Consider the following 20886-nt stretch of genomic DNA (forward strand, 5'->3'; position numbering starts at 1 on the left):
TATTAAACAAAAGACATAATTAGTGTCTAATAAATTATCTCAGTGGGGAGAAAGAGCATGAAAAGAAAGAGATGATGCATGGATGATGGATGATAGCTGTGGGGCCTATGATGGTTGAAACATAACATACACTCATTACTTCCAACCCTAATCTAATCTTCTGATCTAATCAACGCTACACGGAGAGTGAATGTGACCACTCAATACACAGTGATGTGGTCCCCTTCTCCCTCCCTTCACCATTACATTTACACCTCCATTTCTTTGTTTGTTTCTCTTTCTTTCTTTCTTTCTTTTTTTTTTTAAGGATAATTATCTCATAAATTTGGAAAATGGAAATTCTGAATTTCTCAATTAAAATTTAATTTTTTAGTCCACTCAACTTTGGAAATTAGAAGGGTCTAATCAAAGCTTTTTTTATTAATTCAACTAAAATTTCAACATATAATATCACCTCTTCCCCTTGCTAGTCAATAGTCATGCAGTGGTTTGTCTATGACATGATTGCATCATCTTATTTCCAAATAGATTTTTATATGATAATATCGAAGAATCAACAATGACATTATTAATTTTTCTGTCCAAGTCCAATTGGGTATGAAGAAAAGAAAACTCATGTGGGACTTAGGCTTAGATTTTAGTGTCTTTTAGAGAAATGATTAGTAGGTAGGAATGCTATTGTTTCATTCAAGAATTACAATTAAGGATGTTGAGAAAAATATATACTAAATAATTACAGGTGAATGCTATACCATGTTTATTACTGGGAAAAGGGTAAAATTTTCTATCAAACGATTGCAAGCTCTCCATGCCATTGATACAAGCCCTTTGATTTCATTTCTAATGACTTTGATGCTTTTGAGGGGGCAGATTCATTTCCAACACTCACTTGAAAATAAGTGAAGGGCACTATTATTACATCAGAAACCAAATGATTATATACAACTTATTCAGTTCTGTTGTCATAAGGGCAGACCTCCATGAAGAATCATTTGTTTCTTGACGTTTCGTGAAACAATTACACAACAATGGACAATGAATTCCATGGTAACTTATTCACATATTTGTTGAAGAAATTACAACAGTGGACTCATGTCCTGGAAAGATTTGATTTTTGTCACAAACAACATAGTATAGTAATTTACCTCAAGTGGATGTTAGTACAGGGCTCACCTTACAAACCTCTGCTTTGAACCCACAATCCATTAGAAGCAGCAACCAAGCTCTTTGTTGTTCAGAAAGTTGATCTCTGGGACCCTTGACCTCAACAAGTTTGGCTTCACCTCTGTAGTCTCCATGGAAGCGCCAAAGCAACAAATCTGGCATTCCACTGGACCAACTCCGGTAATCCTGAGCAAGATGTCTGCAGAGAGAAGCCAAACAAGGACCTCCAATGCATGAAACAGCTGCTCGAAGGTCAGAGAGGGAGTGTCGGTCCCAATTAACTCCTCTACAAGCTGTTCCCATATGCAATTCCCATGAAGTGATGAGAATCTCTTCTGCCAAACCATCATGAATTTTTTGTAGGTGAGACTCTATGAGGCTCATTCTCGCTAGATAAAAATGATCAGTCTCCAAATCCAGGGGACCAGTCTGTGAAAGGAAATATCTTTACTTCTTTGTAGAACCCACTTAGACACAAATTTAACAACTATAACTCATCCAAAGAAAAAAGAACAGGAGATTTTTCACAGAATTCAAATTCATTATTGAGTCAAAACTATTTCCTCTTTCAAATGTTTGTTTTGCTTCCTTTTTTCTCCAAACACACACATATTTGAATGTTTTATCAGCATTTATCATTTCAAGGGTGGAGAAATTTTCAAGTTTCCGCATTCTTTCTCTCCACCCTTCTCAATTTTTGCAATATATAACAGCTAATTTCAACCAGAGCCCAGCACTCCTCGTGTCTTGAACATGTAATCACAATATGATCCCAGCAACATGAGCAAATTCTACAGAGTGACATGCTCACTTCATGTATCATAGGAACATAAACAACACCAAACTTGATAGTTAATACCTCATATGTTGTTAAGCTGACAACTTTAAAGTAAGAACATTTTATTTGTTCCAACATTGTTTAATTGAAACAGCCTATAAAAGCTATCTGTTTCATTTTCTAGTAATAATAATTTACACCCAGCCTTCCAAAATATCCCACAACTCTAACATCATCCTTGGCATTACATAGGTTTTGTTTGGATTGAAGGAAAGGGAGGGGAAGGGAGAGGAAGGTAAAGGAAGAAGAGTGCATTTCCTAATTTAAGAAAAGCTCTAAACACAGGGGAGAGATTTGTGGCTGACAATGACTTAATCATAATGTACATAATAAATTATTATTTCCTTCCTTTTCTGCTCCTTAAACAAACAAGGTTTCTATTGTACTCCTTCGTTTCCTTTCACTCTTCTTTTTATGTAATCCAAGCAGGGGAACGGTGCCCTATTTCTTCTCATTGTCTCCATTCTCCTCTTCTTTCCTACCCCTCTTAGCTTGCAAACATAGGGTTAAGCTGTCACAGCTCCAACACCAATTCACTATGGTAAACTAATTTGGAAAATTAAGGCACAATGACATACAATAACTTAATTATATTCTAAGGATAGAAGGAACATTATTTACAAAGGTAAAAGAGCTGATAAAATTTGCCCCTTTGGTTCAAACTTACTCTCCTTCCTATGTCTATACACCACCTCTTACATCCTAACTATAATAACAGTATACAGTTTGCTTCAAGTTACCAAGTTAGGTTTCAGTTAATAAAGACAGGACCTGTGCTAGAACGGTATCCTGTAATGGCAGTTGCACTTACATTTGCAAAGATCCCAACTCATAAATGTTCATTGCAATTCAAATTAACATGTAAGCATAAAGAAATCACATACTTGCATGTAAAGAATTACAAAGCACCACCAGTTTGCAAAAGCAATCCAAAATAACATGAGAGTTTGATGACAGATTTTGAGCATCATACCTGAAATCTAGTGCGGAAAACATTTGGTACATCAGAAAATAACACATTCCACATGAGAAGCCCAAAAATAGTCAACCAGATACCACTCTCTGTATGGACACCCTGCCATCCACCTCCTTCTGTGGCATAATACTGCAGAGCGAGCTGTTCTACTCCACATTGCTCCCCATCTTCCCCATAGAACCTGCTTTTTCTACCAGCTTCACAATTCAATGGTCTACCTTGAATATGAACCTGTATTTGCCAGAATCAGAAATCTAATATTAGTTAAATAAACTTAGTAACTTCAACTTCAAAGTTTAAGGAGCATTTCAAGACCTGAAACCCACAAAAGGATAAAATTAAGAAATACCTCTGTTATGTTCCTCTTAATTGACTCAGGAAAGCTTGGAGTTTTCCAGCGCCTTGGTGGTTTTCCCAAGCGAAGAACTCGCCTTTGTAGTGCCATTCTTGAACCAGCACGAATCCAAGGATCTAATAATCCAGTTTCAGCAACTGAAAGACTCTCATTGGGGCAGCCCATATGCTCCAAATCAATGGACAATCTTACAGTCCAATATCCTCTTCTTCTATCACAGGTAAAGCAATTGAGCAATCGCCTTAGTAAATGTATTGCATCATTGTACCTGAGCCAAGTTAACATTATAAAATTCTCAAAAACAAAAAATTTCCTTAGATGTGGATGTTTTCTTATGCATCAAGATCATTACTCTTTACACACAGATCAGGTTATTGAGTGTAAGGAGCACCATGCTCAATGATATGTTAAGGTTCACTTGTGAGTTTTCCTCATTGTACGTTAATGTTTTCATCATTGTATCATTGACGGTCATATTATTCTTTTTGTATACCAATACCACCAGCATGCCACTATTGCCACTTCTGCTTTTGCTGGAACTACTCCTGCCACTGCTACCACTATTACTATTGCTACTACTACTGCCCCTACTACTATTGCTACTGCTACTAACCAAGCAAAACCACCACTAGTATGACTGCTACTACTACTATTATTTTGAAATAAGAAAGACTTTTTATAAAATAATTGATGGTCGTACACATACACATGCAATGAAACACAATGGCAAAACCTAGAAAGATATAAGAGTTTTAAAGACAATTAGCTCCTTAATGTCCTCTCAATATATGTAAGACAATTGGAAAAGATATAAGGGGAATATTACCAAAAGAAGCATGTGATCATAGGTTCATAATCCATACCTCTGCTCACGCTCAAGGAAGGAAATTCCTAACAAGATCACTTTGGAATACACCCATGAGGCTGAGAAGCATGATAGAAATGTAGACATTAATTCAGGAGTAGAGGTTTCAATCAATTTCTCAGAAGAGCTGGATATACGGGACTCAGCTATCATGATGCATCTTAAGACCAATTCAAAGTTGTTTTCATCAAGAGATTGATCCATTATTTGAGCCACTCCAATCGCCTGCAACACAAAACGATTACATGTGGTAAAGGCAACAAAACTTTGGCTGCATTTTCACAAAGAGAGAAACCAAAACCTCTTCATAAGCAAGCAAGTCACTTTTACTTGAGAAAATCTGTTCAGAAATTATGCAGTTGTAAGTAGGATACTTGACAATCCCCAGATCCACCAGTAGGAATGCTGACAGATCCTGTTCTCCATTTAGGAAGAAAAGCCTCTGCGGCAAAAAACAAAATTTATTACATTTAATAGTTATAAACCATATGAAATATCACTGCAATATTGAAGGGCAGAATGGGAGTACACAGACCTCAGCACGCCAAAAAAGGGATTCAGCTTCTGAAGATATCCTAGTACAAATGTCAGTTCTCTCCAAAATCAAGTGTGGTAGAACAGGGCTGCAAATTAACCAAGGATAGGAAATCAGAATTAACACAAACAGTTGGACTTGCAAAATACATAAAATTGATGAATTTTTGTCATGAAATCATATTACCATGATCCACCTTTATAGCAAGAAAGAAGAGACGCAATAAGATTTTGCTTTCTTGAACCACGATTACATTTCTGAAACCTCGACAGAATGCAGAGGATCATCAAAGGAACAAGTAAGAAACACATACTTCATGTCACAACTATAAAATAGCAGCTAAACTACAGGCCCATTAGACTGTTACTAAGAATTTCAGTACAACAAATGACTGCTTACAACTACCAAATATGAGGAGCATCAACAACCAAATTAATTGGATGATTAAAATATATAATATAAGCCAACCATGCCCAGACTATTAAAAACTTGTATTCTAGTATGAATATTTGATCTAAATGTGTTTATTCACTTATGCAAAATCACATGTCTATGTATTGTTACTGTACTAAACATAAATAAAATGTTTGACCCGTATCTGTCCACACAGTAGATCTCTTAATGTGTAGTCATCGAAGGCCAATCCATCACTTTAGGAGCATAAACTATGGAATCAACCAAAATTAGAAAGACCCAACCAAAATGCTCCATTTACTACCTGTAGTACATTCTAACTTAAAAGTGCTTTAACTACAGGTGTTGACCTCAGATCATGCTTTTAAGTGATGATTAATGGTAAAATGACACCCTCAAGAACGAATAGAAATAAGATGGGATAAAGGCATGTGTTTTGGTGCCACATTATATCAAAGAAAACCTAAACAGTTATAAAATACAATGTGATCATAATAACTTATGTAAGAAAAGCCCAATTGTCTGCATTAGATTACACAGTTTAATTGATTTATATGCACAGAAGACCTTAACATGTTCAAATTTCAATATCATACAGATACGGCTGGACCATTCACTATTCGTACTTTAGCTATGTAAAACTGTTGCTTCATATGTACAAAAACAAACACGACCAGATACAAAAGTTCCAGTGAAGAGTATTATCAAAGTGAAAATAAATTATTTAAAGAGAAGACAGTATTTGATTGCTCATGATCCAATAAGCGCTTTTAGCATTAGAAATTTAGTGGCATCATGTTCTTATAGATTCTATGCAGTAAAAGAAAAGGAAAGAATCAATAATAATTATATAGCTTGTGGTAGGGAACACCAGTTTTTTCTTTCTTCCTTTCCCATGAAACAATTGCATGGCTCACCTTTCTTATTTGCTTTATCAAAATATATAAAAAAAAATGCAAATATTGCTATCAACAACATCTACACATGATAACCCAAAAAGAGGGAAAAAAATTTCTAGTGAAATGTTAAGATAACCATACTCCCAAATATCTTGGCCTAAATCAAATGACACTGACAAATATCATAATTACATTCCAAGCATGATAACACCATGCCAATGATCACTATAAATGCTTTTAAAGAGTATAGAAATGCCACACTGCCACAAAGAACAAAAAGAAGATGACATAAAATGTCAAACCTTTTTAAGCGTACATAAAATGTCACGAAGCTCAGAAACAGTGAGCAGACTCAAAAGGTTCTTCATGTCATCCTCAGGTAGTTCAGTTATATCTTCAAAGAGACATATATAGCCATTTGCTGCAATGTCACACAAATTATAAATTAGTCAAGGACTACAATTATCAAAATTTGGTAAAGAAGTTATAACTAATATATTTGCAATAAATTACCAGATAGCTCCTTGACAGCTTGTTGACAATTACATACTTCGGGGTACATAATGGTCGACAGTCGAAACCATGGTCCTGAATTGAAATCAGAATGATAATGAAACTTACTGGCCTTGGAAACAAATGAGAAAATATTGGACAAGACAAATTAGTAGATTAACCACTTCCTGTAGCACAATGTCAAAGACTCATTAATTATGAGTATCATACATAAGTACAAAATCCATACCAAAAGAATTTATCTTTATGGAAGCATTAGTCTATATTTCTGTTTGAACGTGTTGAGTTTGGAGTAAATGTGTGCATGCATTTTGTATGTATATGCCATAGACCAAGCATGTATTAGGTGAACATGATAGAATGCAATTTTGCATTTCAGCAACTAAGGAAACCACAAGGTCAGTCATAAAACTTTGCAGATTTCCTATTTTCCAGGTTTATGTTAGCAAGATGTGACTATAGTTTATGCTGGTCACATTTTTATTACAAAATGCTCCTCCTCATAGATGCAGAAGGAGAATAAAAAGAAGGAATGAAGTGAGATAGAACTATATCAAAATATCACAGATAAATGTAGTTATGAGGACTCCAATTCTAACCATCTTTATGTTGGATAATTGTAGGGAGAACCCACCAACTAACTTGGGACTAGGGCCTAGTCAAGTTAAGTGCACACACCAGGCATTTCTGATGGCAAATAGCTGCTAAATAAGCAGAAATCAACTCAATATGGAAAAGAACCCCAGTAATGTTCAACGATTTTAGCCATTATACATCATCTATTCACATTAAAATGAACTCCTTAAAACTTAGTTAGCACAAAGTGAACAAGTGAGTTATAATAATCCAATGCATAAAATCTTGAGTAGATCAATGTTCAAAGTAATGCAAGCAGCATATCCAATTTATAATTGAGCAACACATAATGATAAACAAGTGATGAAGATCCAGTGCCTAACAGCTTACATTGATCTAAGTTCAAGGTTTAGCAGCTAGTAGAGCCAATGTATAGGGACCAATAATGAAGAATGTAGCCATACATACAAGGATAAATCAAAATTTGAATTTGGGGGGTTGTAAGGGGAAGATATTATAGAAACTTAATCTTGTAAATGAAAAACCTTTCCGCGTATAAAGCCGAACAAAAAGCCTCCGACTATCCTCTGATAATGAAGTGAATGATTCTGTCAACAGATGATATAGACATTAAAATCAAGTAGAACTTTAGATGACAGGAAGAAATGATAAACCAAGAATTTGAATCAGTACCAATGAATTTCTTTTCATCATCTGTGAAAAGGTGAGGGCTACTTCTTAGAACCTCCTGTAGTAACAGACAAAAGTTTTCCTGATATTTTGTTGTATTAGGTGGGCGATTCTTTGCAAATTCAACTACTTGAAGAACTTTTTGCCACAAATGTTTGAACACCTCAAAATTATCGCATCCTTTTTCACCATTTAATATCATGTTCTGACACACAATCTGAATTGGAACAGCATGAAGAGAACTTCTAGTAACAGCAATCACACATCCCTGCAAGAAGCTCTAATGTAAGATGAGGATAACTGGAATCTTGTCAGTTTCCATAATTTTACCAGATCTAAGAGTGTGACAAGTTAAGTGAAAATTTCTCAAGAGACAGAGGGAAAATAGAGCAAGTCTGATAATGTACAGTTAAACATTTTTGTTAAGTTAATTATATACTGCATATATCAAATATATAGCACTTTTCTTTTAGCTAGGTATACACAGCCTACTCAATGTTACTTAATCAAAATGTTTTAAAATAAGCAACACATATATTTGATACTTTAGAAGCATGTCATGGAAGTATTTTCTTTCCTATATTTAGAAGCCTGTGAGGATAAAATGTTGATAACATATGTGGAACTTTTAGAGAACAATGCAGTAACAGATACCAATATAGGGATGGGAGTAGGGATGATGATGACTTTGTAGACATTAATCTAGGATTCTTTCTCTCAAAAACAAAAAGGAGTCAACCTAGTTGATTGAGAACTTAGGCCCCGAGAGGAATATTTCTCTGGTGTGACAGATTTAGCACTTAGGTCCAAGAGGAATCAAAATAAATGAGTGACAGAGTTTGTTTTATTCCTTATCACTCTTTTTATTAGTTTCTCTATTGTTCTTCAATGATGCCAATAAACTTCTATGGCACAGTCCTCTCATTTTCCCCTGGACTTCCTTTGCCCATTGGTAGGTTGAGGCTTTCTACGCATGTTTGTTTGTTTGCATTATTTCCTTCGGTTCCCATTAAAGGAGCAATTTACTTAAGTTCTTTGCTTATTCTTTTTATAGTTCATAGAATACTGAAGATATATGAACATACATACATAATAACAACCAAACAAAAAAGAAAAAGGTGAACATGTTTCTTTCCGGCTACATCACCTCAAAGGTCAAGCAGTACTTCTCAATTAGAGGAGATAAATACTGAGCTAGCTCTCGAGGGAGGTAACCAAGCACTTTACAGCATGCAGAACTTGCGGAAAGAACCTGATTTAAAAATAAAAACCAATTAGGATTAAATTTGGAATCAGTAGGTTTTTTTTTTCTCAAAAGGGTGAAAAAAAAAAGTTATGCAAAAGCAAAGCCGAAAGCAAGTGGACCTTGATAGCATTAGAATCGTTAATATTATCAGGGTCCCTCAGAAGAGATATGCTCGCCCCAAGATTTAAGTACTTTACATCACTAAACTTACGGCCAACTATAAAAGTATCAATAGGCACCCCAGATATGTCATCTACAGTTTCATCCATAAGATGTCTAGGCTCCTCATTATCTGCAGACAATGCAGGCACATCAACCATAATTTTTGCTCTTCCATCACTGATTGGATTTTCTGTTGAACCAGCCATGTCAATTTGTTTAACACTCTCCGTCTGTAGAAATCGTCTCCACTGATCATGGCTTTTTCCTTCACTTGGACTGACTTTAGAGAATCCACAGGTGGCCTTCTCCTCAGAGTCACAAGGACTCTTATAAAGGTCACTAGTCAGCAACTTTTCTGATTCACTGGAAGAAACTTGAACATTTGATTGAGAACAACCAAAGTTTAACTGAAGAAGTGTCAGCTGTGTCAACTTCCGCTTAGTTCTTCTAGAAAGACATCCATCTGAATCCATTAATTCACATATTAAAAGATCTAAAATGAAAGAAAATAAAAGAAAGTAATATCTTCTTAGCAACCCATATGTTATCTGATCAATAAGATTCACATGAAACAGAGTACATTTTGCAACCAAAGTACAATTACAGTCTAAGATGCAATGACAAGGACAGAGAACACTTTAATGTCATTCTATAATATAAAAATATAATCATGAGTTAGTAATCTATTGTCAAACATATTGTTTGTGTTTTTGTCTAAGCATAAAAAAGAAAATATACCTAGATGAGAATTGAGAATGCAATCTTCACCAGGAACTTTGTTCCCACACACAGGGCAGGTTACCCAATCAGAACTGGACATTTCAACCTTGCCTTTGGAACATTGGGTCTCAGCCAAGCTCCCATTTTTATCAGATGAGAGATTCAAAGAGCCCTAAAAAAGTCAATCAAAGGGGACAAAAAACTTGTTTTCTTAAGTTTCTATGAGATAAAGAAGCAAATAAATGGAAAGAGAGGAGGGGGGTGGTTTACCTGGATTGGCGAAGAGAGAACGGATTGAAGACTGGGGAGAAAACGGCGCCGTTTGCCAATTAATCTGCTCAAACTTTCTCTTCCCGTTAGCATTTCTGTAGAATACTTGGGATTATTTTGTCCTACACATTTTAAAATCTGCCATTTACAAGTTCGACATCTCCATTTTCAAGCCCTACCTTCCCTCGTAAGCTTGGTGCTGAGAATTGAGTATTATATCCTCCTTCTCCCGCCAAGTCGGGGGCTGTTTCAATGTGGCGCAAGTTGATGATGTTGTGTTGCTGGCTCATGCCAAAATGCTTCTCTGCCGTACGATGAAACTTGATGCGCTGGGATGAGATATGTTACTGTTACATCTACACCGCCAATATTATTATATTTTTGGTGTTAATTTATTAATATAATGAGATGCAAAAGTATCTTACTCATCAACAATCTAATAATTGCTCACAAAAATAAAAGCCATAATGTTATTATCTTAATTATATAGTCAATCATCATATGGATCAACAATCTAATTATTATCTTTATTTATATAGTCAATTAATTGAAATTGCAAATAATTCTAATCATTAGAATATTCCTTTCAAGATTAACTTAAATACAAATGTAGTGACATAAAAATTGAACAAACTATAAGATAAAAGGTTGCATGGCATAGACAACAACCAAGGTATAACTACATTAATTTAATCTTTGAAGTCAAAATTAAGACATTATTTACAAGTAACTTCTTCGGTTTCACAAATAATAATGATAAATCTGTAAGCTTATATTTTTTTAAAGACAAATTTTACTTATATCTCTTATGGTTTCAATTTTTCATATTTGTTTAATAAAATTATCAAAATACTTAGTCTATCTATTCATATTTAAAGATTTTTTTTGTAATTTTAAAAGATAAAATTAAAAGTCTAACTTCTTGTAAGAATAGAAATTATTCATATAATATTTATTAGAAAAAAAATATATCCAGAATGTTTTAATTGAAAAAAAAAGAAACCACAAAATATCATGTAAACATAAACACGAAAAATGTAATTTATACTTTAAATTCTAATATGTACGTTTTACACAATCATTCATTATTACCAAGGTTCTGAATCTCCACCCTCATCACCAGAATTCTTATAGGAAGCAAGGGAAACGTCAGCAGTCCAAAACTCCCCATTTCCCCCATTAAAAGACAACTCATTACTTTCATTATTGTCATCATCAGAATCATAATCCAGGTCTGAATCTTCAGAGTCAAACAAATTCTCAAAACCATCATCATAACCATCATCGTAATAAGCATCTTCATCATTTTCATTGTTGTCATAGTCACCAACAATGTTGGTGTTAATGCTAGCCTTCCTCCTTTCACGTCTCATCCTCTTTCCTTCTGCAACTAATGCCATGAGTTGATCTCTTATCACCATGCTTTCATCTTTTTCTAAAAGTACACCTTTGTCATCAAACCCTTCCACTAAGAACACAGAATCCCTCAACCCTTTCAAACTCACATAGAACAACTCCGGGTGCCTCACAATCATTGCCCTCAACTTATTTGGTAGCCCAAACTCTTTCCTGAAATGTGTCAAGTGGTCTATTAATGTCCTCTTCTCAACCATCATCCCTAACACCTCTCTCACCACCCCACAAGCTCTCTTCTCAGCCTCAATGGATGGCTTCGCAAAGTCTTCTGCAGATGTATTATAAGGACAAACATCAGGCAATTCATTAAACTTCATCAAAAACTCCCGATGACGTCTCTTTAAATTCAACCCTCTCCGAAGTCTGAGCTGCTTAAACTTCAAAGGCCTATCTACAATCAACCCGCGGTTCACTTGAGGAAACTTTAACGGAACAGCCAACTCAGGGTCCCAACTCACGAGCTCAAGCGCCCTACCATACGAGGTATCTACAATCTTAAACTTATCTGGATGATCATTACAAAGACGGGACCTGAAATTCGGAGATAAACCAAGATGCGGACCAAGGTGAACAAGCTTAGACAAAAGAATACGTCGATGGGAGGAAAGCATGAGGAGTTTTTGTAACTTGTTTGCCAAGAAACCCGACATAGCTGACTTAAGGTTCAATTCTTGCAAAGCAAGAGATTGAGCAGCCGGGGTTAAACGAACACAGAGTTGGTATCCTGATTTAGTAGCATTAAGAGGAGTAGGCGGCATGGGGATAGTAAAGAGCTCGAAAATCGTGGGGTAACGATGGATCATGGAGAGGATGGAACGAGGCTTGTGGATGGAAAGGTAAGAGCGGCATTTGGAGAGAATATGGATCGGAATGAAGTGTTTTGGTTTGGAAAGCAACAGAGTTTTCAGCTTTTGGATAAAACGGATTTTGTTTTGTTTTACTACATGTTTGTCTAGTGAAGGACTACGAACGATTTTGATGGAAGAACACGAAACTGAAATAGAGAAATTTCGGGGTTTATTACAAATGGTTTGATAGTTCTTTCTAGCTTTTCTAAGGGGAAAGCAAGATGGGCTTGCCGATGTTAGGAAGTTGGCGCTTAGCAAACTGTCTTTCTGGCAGGAGACAGAGAGCAACATGGTCGGTCGTGTAATATGATCAGGATGCTAGTAAGCTGAAGTCAAAGCTATGGAAGAATAACTGAAATTCGTTCAGGCATAAAATCAAACATGTTGAGAGCACCGTGGTTGGCTCGGACAGGATAGCTGAACCAGGAATATTCCATCAGAGGGTATAGGAAATCAATGCTCGGGCAAAAAAAAATGTAAGCAAAAATCAGAAACGAATGACATGAGAATGGTTTAGCTCAGACAAACCGAATATATCTAAGCGGAAAACACGGGCAAGTGAGAAGACAAGCAAATGAAAGTGCAAAGTAGGAAGTAGGAAAGCTACTTTGTCCACCCATTGACTGTCTTCCCTTGTTTTGACTCTTCTTTTTCGGCCGTTGGGCTTGGGGCCCTGCCCTCCTCATTTATTTATTTCTTGTTTATGAATTAGGCCCTAGTTTAAGAACCTACTGTTTTTCTTATGTAAGAAAGATAAAATGAATATAAAATTCATAAATGTCATTAAATAAATAAAATTTCAAATGGTGAAATAATAATATAATTTATGTGTTTTGCGATATATATTATTTTGAAAGGAAGTATTTATTTTCGATACTAATAGATTCAAAATGAATTAAAGTGAAATTTTAAAAATGTAAAAGTAATTTATACTTTTTATATATATAAGGAGGAATTGAAAGGTATACATGGATTACATATTGCCTAGCAAACTACAAAAACTGCTATTACTCCAAAACTATTTGATTAAAGATTTACAGATTCCCTTGTGTCTGTGACATCTGCTGCAGTTCTTATGAGCTTACACCACTCAACATTTCCTTTTGAAGTACTGCAAAAAGCTTGAAGCTGCCCATCCATGCATTCTGATCCCAGGAGCCAAGACATGACTTTGTTCTGAGAGAATTTAGAAGGGTCATCAACTAACCTCAAATTCGACTCAGATTGCCTGCTGCCTGGAGCCTGCAGAAAAAACAAAAAGAATGCATGTCTTTATTCAACCTGAAAACTACAGCAGTTGCAGAAATCTAAATTCTTTTGTGTATAACATTCTTATCTCATACGCAGCTATTCTGTGATGGCAAAATTATCACAAGGTTCTGTGGCCACTTTCCTAGCATGCTGCTGATTAGTAGTGAGCATGCATAAAATCATGGTTAACTGTTGAGAAAAAAGGTCTGAGCACAGAAAATAAGAAATGACTTGATTATTTTTTCTTAAAAAAAATAATGAATACCAGTTAAAAACTTGATTGTTAGTTCTAATTGCATCACCTGACCAGTCCAGTCTTACGAAAAGAATATTATATTCACCTATCAAATTATTGCTGAATATCTTATGTTCTTTCATTTTTCATTCCCATCTTCCGGAGATGAGAAGAAGTAAATGGAATTAGAAGATAAAAATAAATAGACAGTGCTCCTTCATTTTTCATAGCAGCTTTATTCAAACTAGTTCTAACATCTATGTTACCCCTTGACTAAAATTTCCAATATCACTCCTGCTATGCTAAATAAGACCATGATTCAACAACAATCATTACAAATCAGGTACTAAAAATTTAGCAGATCATGCTATTCACTAACAAGTAAAGAAAGTGCAGCAAGCAGATAGAAGTTTCTAAATCCACTAAGAATAACCAATAATCCCAGGGACCCTTTGTTTCTTCATCAGCTGTTAAACATGGGAATGGGCAAATTTGCGTAAGTAACATAACAATACTTTGGCATTCTTCATTTCTAGTGTTACAGGTATCTATTATGGGTTCAGAAGGAAAAATTGAAGGGGACTAAGTAACATTTTAAAACTTTTAACTGTTTCTTAGCGGAGGATATTTGCAGATATAAACTGCACCACTTACTAGAAGGAAAAAACATGAAAAGTAAATTTACATATTTAATTAACAAAAGTATAGAGATGAGGACACATAACATGTTTCCTGAAAAAGTGTGACATATATGTTTTTAAAACACCTTTTTTTACCAATATAATAGCTGATATGAAGAAATAAGCAGTCAGACCATGATTTATTTTTGGTGAAAGCTGTCAGTCTTTTGTGTTTGTAAATGAATTCACCTAGTGTCTATATTGTTAAGTATAATTGGGAGTAGATTTGGCAATCTCATGAATTCATACATTATTAGTAGATTTTTCTGCATAATGCCAATTTAGTGTATGCTCACATAACATATATCTATCACGATGATGAATGCATATTGAAAAAGGGCACTTCATCTGTATCAGAGAACCAGAACATGTGATCTGATCTTTTTGGTTTCCCCTTTTGAATAGGGCTATAGAAATTGGTATCGGATCATATTAGGACAATGATTAAACAAAACAAGGCCAGATCATGAAGATGTAAAATATGATATTTTTGGATTACATGGGAAGTTCAAAATATAAAAGAAAGCATGCAACCAAAATATAAAAGAAACAAAGTGGAAAATTGCAAGAAATAATGAGATGTTGAAATCTAATACAGATGGTGAATATGCAAGGACCTTAGGGTCAATATCTTGCCAAAATGCAATGCCTACTCTGAGTGTACTGCTATGCTTATCAACACTACCTATCCATCCTCCTCTTTTTACCGTTTCCCCTCTTACTATCTCAAAGGAACAAGATCACTCGAGTGACCCCCGGACATGAGAAGAATAATTACTTCAATCAGGAATACAAAGCAATTTTCTTTTCAATATAACCTAGATTTATAGAAATGATTTCAGGGTTGATTACTTTAGAAAGCTCTCAGAATACAACTAGCATATTCACAATTAGCCTAAATTATAGCAGGAAAATAAAGTAGAAAATGTACCTTGAATTTTGTAATCACTTTAATTAATGTTCATGACTTGGATATGCATCCACCAACTTAATCTTTAGTACCCTAATCTCTTTGCTAGAAAATTGTCATTATTGGCTTCATCATCGTCCTCAACATGTGCCATCAGTCTGCTTCTTTCATCCCTATCATTAGCGAGGTTTATTGAGCTGCATCCAATTTATAGAGATCCTCCAAAGTACAAGGCTTCGCTTTCGCTAAAATATCCAACATTGACCGTTTCTTTTGTCTCCACTTATATTTTCTTTGCTTATGTCTCAACCTCTTGGAAGAAAGTGTATTGGTTCTTGGATGAACATTGAGATCAGAACCTTCTATGGAACTTGATTGCCGATTTAGTGGAGCTATGACATTGGAAGTGTAATCAAAACTTATGTTGCTTTCATCTTTATGCTTACTACTATCATCCAGATGAGATTTAAGGAAGTCATGGCAGGGGGCCTTCAATAACACCTCATCATAGAAAGAATTACACTCATCTTTGATCAATTGCTCCTGCACAATGATATCTCTCACTTTATTTTCAAAGGAAACATTCTCTTTATTCTGTTGAGAGCACATCAAACCTACAGTTTCTTCTGTTGTTCGAATAGCTGGATTACATGGTTCAAAGGGTGGCAACACGTTGCTAATACCATACTTTAGACAGATATGCAAGTGCTTCTGCTGAAATGGCCAACAAAGAAAGACATCTTTCCTCCTAGTAGCCCCAACAAACTGTCTGTAAAACAAAATGTTAAATAGAATTGAGATGCTAATTTCTTTTCTATAGAAAGAAAAGAAATCAGCATTTTATATCATTGAAATATTAACTTAAAATTCTAAATTAAAATTTGTTATCATGCACTGCCGCTGAAGGAAAAAACATCATTATACAACAGTGAGGAATAATACAAGAGCTAAAGTACATAATCCTAAAAATCATATGCAAAACTTAGAACAATACACGGTTCAAAACATAAAACCCCACTTCTGGAATTGAGGAATTATAGAACAGAGTTCATCAGCAGCTGAGAAAAGTTAAATATTTTTTGTCAAGATGGGTAACCTAATCAAATATTTCATTTCTTTTAAAACAACATTTGCCTTGAAAATTAACGTCTGGTGCAAAACCACTCTTTTATAACAAAGTGCAGAAAGCTTGCCGATTTCATTTACTGGATATGCTGCTACATAAACCCCAATTGTTATCTTTAAGAACAAAACAAAAGAATGACAGTAATTTTCAAGAATAGTCTAAAGAAAAATGAAACGGACAAGACAGAAACAAAACTAGGTGAAGCTTTAATACTGCTAATTTGGAAAAACACTATCCATATGCATAAAATGGAAGAATAGATAAAGCTACATAACCAAGATATAATGTACATGTAGTAAGCTGAAGTTCAAAGGAAATGCAAGGCAAAAATTCCAAAGCTACATCTGTAATTAACTACCATGCAATAACGATATAAAGCAAAGATATAAAATCATATTAAGGCATGGTAAAAATGGGAAATCACCTTATGGAAAATGGGTTAGTAACTGCTTCACCATTGACATAGCTATCACAGCCCATTTTGCTCCAAAGAAAGTGCTGACAAACCGTACGTTGAGAAACAACAACAAACACAGTTTGGATAACTCAACGAGGATCAAAACAGGAGCGAACCCAGTTTAAATTATAGTCCCAGAAGTCGTCTTGAAGATAAACACGGCTGAAAAGTACATAAAATTATGAGCTTTATGCCAATAGTTGAAGACCTAAGAGGGTTAAGAAAACGAAAATGGAAGCAGTGGATGAAAAAAAAAGGGAAATTTGGAAAAATGGGGTTGAGAAAGAAGACGTTGAAAATGATGATTAGAAGGGAAATGGATGGCAAAGTATAAATAGAAAGAAGATGGAGTAGGAATGAAAACAGCAGGCTTTAGCAGAAGGAGAAGATGATGAGCTGCAGCAACACCTTTTTATCAAAGGAGGGTTTTAATGTAAAATCGGGGAAGAATTATTCATGGTGAAATCCAGGAGTAAGATTTGCTTAGAGAGAAAGATACAGCAGTGATTTCTTAGTATCAAATTTGCTCAAGAACAATATGGCGATTCGCCAAGACATAGATAGGGAACAGGGAAGTTGAAGCTGGAGAGGCACTTCCTTAAAAATTCTAACATTAATTGAGAAAATTAAGAAAATTTTCAAGTATTATTAGTAAAATTTTTAAATACAAAATTTATAGTAATGTAAAATTATTTGTTATAGCATTGAGAATAGAATATCAAATAAAGATTTTGATATAAAAATTTTGGGTTTTTAATATAAATTATTATATATTGATCAAAATAATTTTCGTTTTCTCTCACTTTGCAAAAATTATTAAATAAATCATTCTTATAAATATAAATTTTTGACCTATAAAATGCCTTTACATAATGGAATTATGTCAATTTCTCTCATTTCATATTATATATATATATATATAATTACTCTTTGATGTTTATACTTTATATATAATTTAATCTGCTTATTTTTCACTTAAAATATGATGCTATGATTTTTTTATTATTAATTCTTTTTTATAATAATTTTTGAGTAGATAAAAAGTGATCATGGTATAAAAATGACAACTAAATAATAGGCTAAGCACCCCAAGCCACTTTGGTATATATATGATAATTGAGATTGCTATTCCAAGACAAATTCTAACAAAGGAAAAATAATTGTAGAAAAATTATAAAACGAGTTAATTATTTAAAAAATAAATTAAAATCAATAAATAGAGTGTTTTTAATGGAAAAATAACTGAAGTGTGTGTACATATATATATATATATAAATATAGATATATACTTTTGTTCAGGACATTGGACTCTGATCGCAATCATGCCTGCCTATATTCATCCAGTTCTTTCTCTAGAGTCTCTATTATCTGATCCTTTTGGGCAATGGTCTCCAAAAGCCTCGTATTCTCCTCTCGGAGTGCCTCGAACTGGCAAACGATCCCTTCAATCTGTGCTTCAATGGCCTCATCACTCAACTCCATGGCACTTTCTACCACCCTCACAACACGCCACAAACTCACAATCGCAAGCAAACCTCCTCCTTTCCTCTCCAATAATGCCTCCAAAAGCAATGCCCCGACAACAACTATGCCATCGACAAGATAGCCTGGCCGTCTCAAGAAGGCACTGCCAAGCCCCACAGCAAGAGCCACTGTCTTGGCAGAAAGCAGCGCCAGGATGGAAATTCCTACCCAATGGTACCAAGCTTTATCTATGTTAATACTACTGTTCTTGGGTGAACAGGAAAGTATAGTGGAGGATAGCTCAAGAATGGTGAGGACTAGGTCTAGAAGAAGCAATGATATTGCAACGATGCGAAGTTGGGTTGATTCTAGGAATTTAGCCAAGTGAGTTCTCCAGGGTGCTCTGCTTGATGACACTACTAGTTCTAATCTTGGGTTGAAAAAGTGTTGCCATCTCTGCCTTTTGTACCAGCTTTTGATGAGATTTTGGATTGATATCTCAACAGATTCAATGGAGACTGATTGAGGAGAGGGGCCATGTGTGCAATTAGTTGGGTTCATTTGTTGGAACTTAAGTGTTTGGGGGCTACATCATAAAACAAGTTAATTATATAATTTGGCGGAAGAAGAAGAACAATGACGGTATATGCTTGCATCAAAGGCACATGAAACGCAAGTAAGCTTTGAAGAATTGCATGCTTCAGGGTCACGTTGATAGTCACTTAACTGTTATGTATTTCATCATTGAAGATAAAGCTTCAAGCAAATCCCAGTGTGGCAAAATGTACATAGCCTCCAACATCACCACCTCATGACTCCATCAAAATTCAAAGCCCAAATGGCAGCCAATGATCGGTAAAAGATGCGTCAAGTATCATAAAGCTTCACTTTCCAAGCTTTGGATGCTCACACTACCAACCAATCCAATTTCTCAACATTGCATGCCTGTTTGAATTTATATGCAACCGAAACTCTTTTCTTTACACCTCATTAATAATTTTTATTGAAATTTCCATTTTTCCTTTCATTTTGACTTTCAGATTAAAGATGTTAAAGATAATTCAGATTTTACCAAAAACTTTGTGATTCTTTTACATGACCTCAAGCCCATAAAACATATAGAATATAGACTTGATGTATTGTTTCTGGTTATGCAGTGCAGACATGTTTGTATAAGTTATTTAGGTGAGGTTAATTAATTATGTCCTTTTCACACATTAATACTGTAAAACCCGATCCTATAAACACATGTCATGACATACATACACTGAGTAGCATGTTATTACGCTAGGAAAGTTCTTAAGAATAGACGAAACCCGGTATTGTACCTAACAGTATACTTGAGTTGATTTAACCTCGAACTAGTTCAAATAGGAATCGTAGAATGAAATTTAATATTTTATAGTCCAAAAATGACTAAAAATGATTGTTCGGAGTTCAAGGATTCATTTGGAGAAAATTTTAAAATTTTGATGTTCAGAGGTAAAATCGTCATTTTGCTATCTAAGATAATAATTTGATCATGGAGTGAAATTTTTGACCCAGATTAACTTTTTGGAGTATAATTTAATGATAGGAAGTGAAAATTTTCAATTTCGGCAATTTTCGGAACATAGGGGTAAAAAGGTAATTTTGTTGTCCTGGGGTAAAAACCGTAATTTTCATCACCAAAAACTTGTCAAAATCGTAGGATTTATTTATTTTTGGTATGAACAACTATGGTATGTTAAGTGGTGAAAATTTGAAGTTTAAAAGACGAAATTTTAAAAATGGGCTAATGGGAAAGTGACACATGACACTTTTTAATGATTTAATATTATTGTAATGAAAAGTCGGGCCATTTAAACCCCATTTTAAGTGATGGTCGGCCATAAGGGAGAACAAGAGAGAAAATAGAGAGGAAAGGAAGAAAAAAAGAAAAACCAAAGAGAAACAAGAAAATTTAAAAGGGAATTCGCGTTTTTCGCTCGTTTACGTGTCTAACGGTAAGATTTTTGGACTTTAGCTTGATTTCTACCTTTCCTATGCCTTTGTTTCCATTTAGCATGCTTGAGGAGAAAGATCTAAAAGTGACATCAAGGGCTGGCCGAAATTCATAGGGGAGGAACTTGAAATTTTTAGGTTTTGATTTTTAGTTAAATTGGTAGTTTTAGTTAGTTAAATGTGTATAGAAATTAAATTGGGCAAAAAAACATGAAATTTTCACAATAGCCACCCTTGGCTGAATATGCATTGATGTACAATGATGATGAACTGATTTTTATTCTAAAAGAAAT

The 20886-nt window shown here is 34.7% G+C and overlaps 4 protein-coding genes across 7 annotated transcripts; all 4 read right to left on the bottom strand.

Moving 5' to 3' along the window:
- Nucleotides 876-10553, bottom strand: LOC18602562 (fanconi-associated nuclease 1 homolog). 4 transcript variants are annotated; one of them, XM_007034034.2, is made up of 15 exons: nt 10224-10552; nt 9972-10125; nt 9191-9696; nt 8973-9077; nt 7829-8093; nt 7681-7743; nt 6560-6634; nt 6349-6467; nt 4920-4990; nt 4734-4821; nt 4500-4640; nt 4197-4423; nt 3328-3601; nt 2976-3209; nt 876-1499 (listed from the first exon to the last, which is right to left on the bottom strand). In XM_007034034.2, the coding sequence occupies exons 1-15, from the start codon at nt 10314-10316 to the stop codon at nt 1206-1208; spliced, it is 2709 nt and encodes a 902-aa protein (XP_007034096.2). In that variant the 5' UTR covers nt 10317-10552; the 3' UTR covers nt 876-1205. The 4 variants fall into 4 exon arrangements, with proteins under 4 accessions (XP_007034096.2, XP_007034094.2, XP_007034095.2 ...); XM_007034032.2 differs by having other exon boundaries at nt 876-1593; nt 10224-10549; XM_007034033.2 differs by having other exon boundaries at nt 876-1593; nt 9972-10155; nt 10224-10301.
- Nucleotides 11247-13160, bottom strand: LOC18602563 (protein ROOT PRIMORDIUM DEFECTIVE 1). The gene has a single exon (XM_007034037.2). The coding sequence runs from the start codon at nt 12776-12778 to the stop codon at nt 11312-11314; it is 1467 nt and encodes a 488-aa protein (XP_007034099.2). The 5' UTR covers nt 12779-13160; the 3' UTR covers nt 11247-11311.
- Nucleotides 13443-17739, bottom strand: LOC18602564. The gene is made up of 3 exons (XM_007034038.2): nt 17114-17739; nt 15585-16332; nt 13443-13729 (listed from the first exon to the last, which is right to left on the bottom strand). The coding sequence occupies exons 1-2, from the start codon at nt 17167-17169 to the stop codon at nt 15753-15755; spliced, it is 636 nt and encodes a 211-aa protein (XP_007034100.1). The 5' UTR covers nt 17170-17739; the 3' UTR covers nt 13443-13729; nt 15585-15752.
- LOC18602565 lies at nt 18427-19171 on the bottom strand. Its single transcript, XM_018119242.1, has one exon. The coding sequence runs from the start codon at nt 19169-19171 to the stop codon at nt 18467-18469; it is 705 nt and encodes a 234-aa protein (XP_017974731.1). The 3' UTR covers nt 18427-18466.

The sequence above is a fragment of the Theobroma cacao genome, chromosome 4 (genome assembly GCF_000208745.1).
Source record: "Theobroma cacao cultivar B97-61/B2 chromosome 4, Criollo_cocoa_genome_V2, whole genome shotgun sequence".
Classification (NCBI taxonomy): domain Eukaryota; kingdom Viridiplantae; phylum Streptophyta; class Magnoliopsida; order Malvales; family Malvaceae; genus Theobroma; species Theobroma cacao.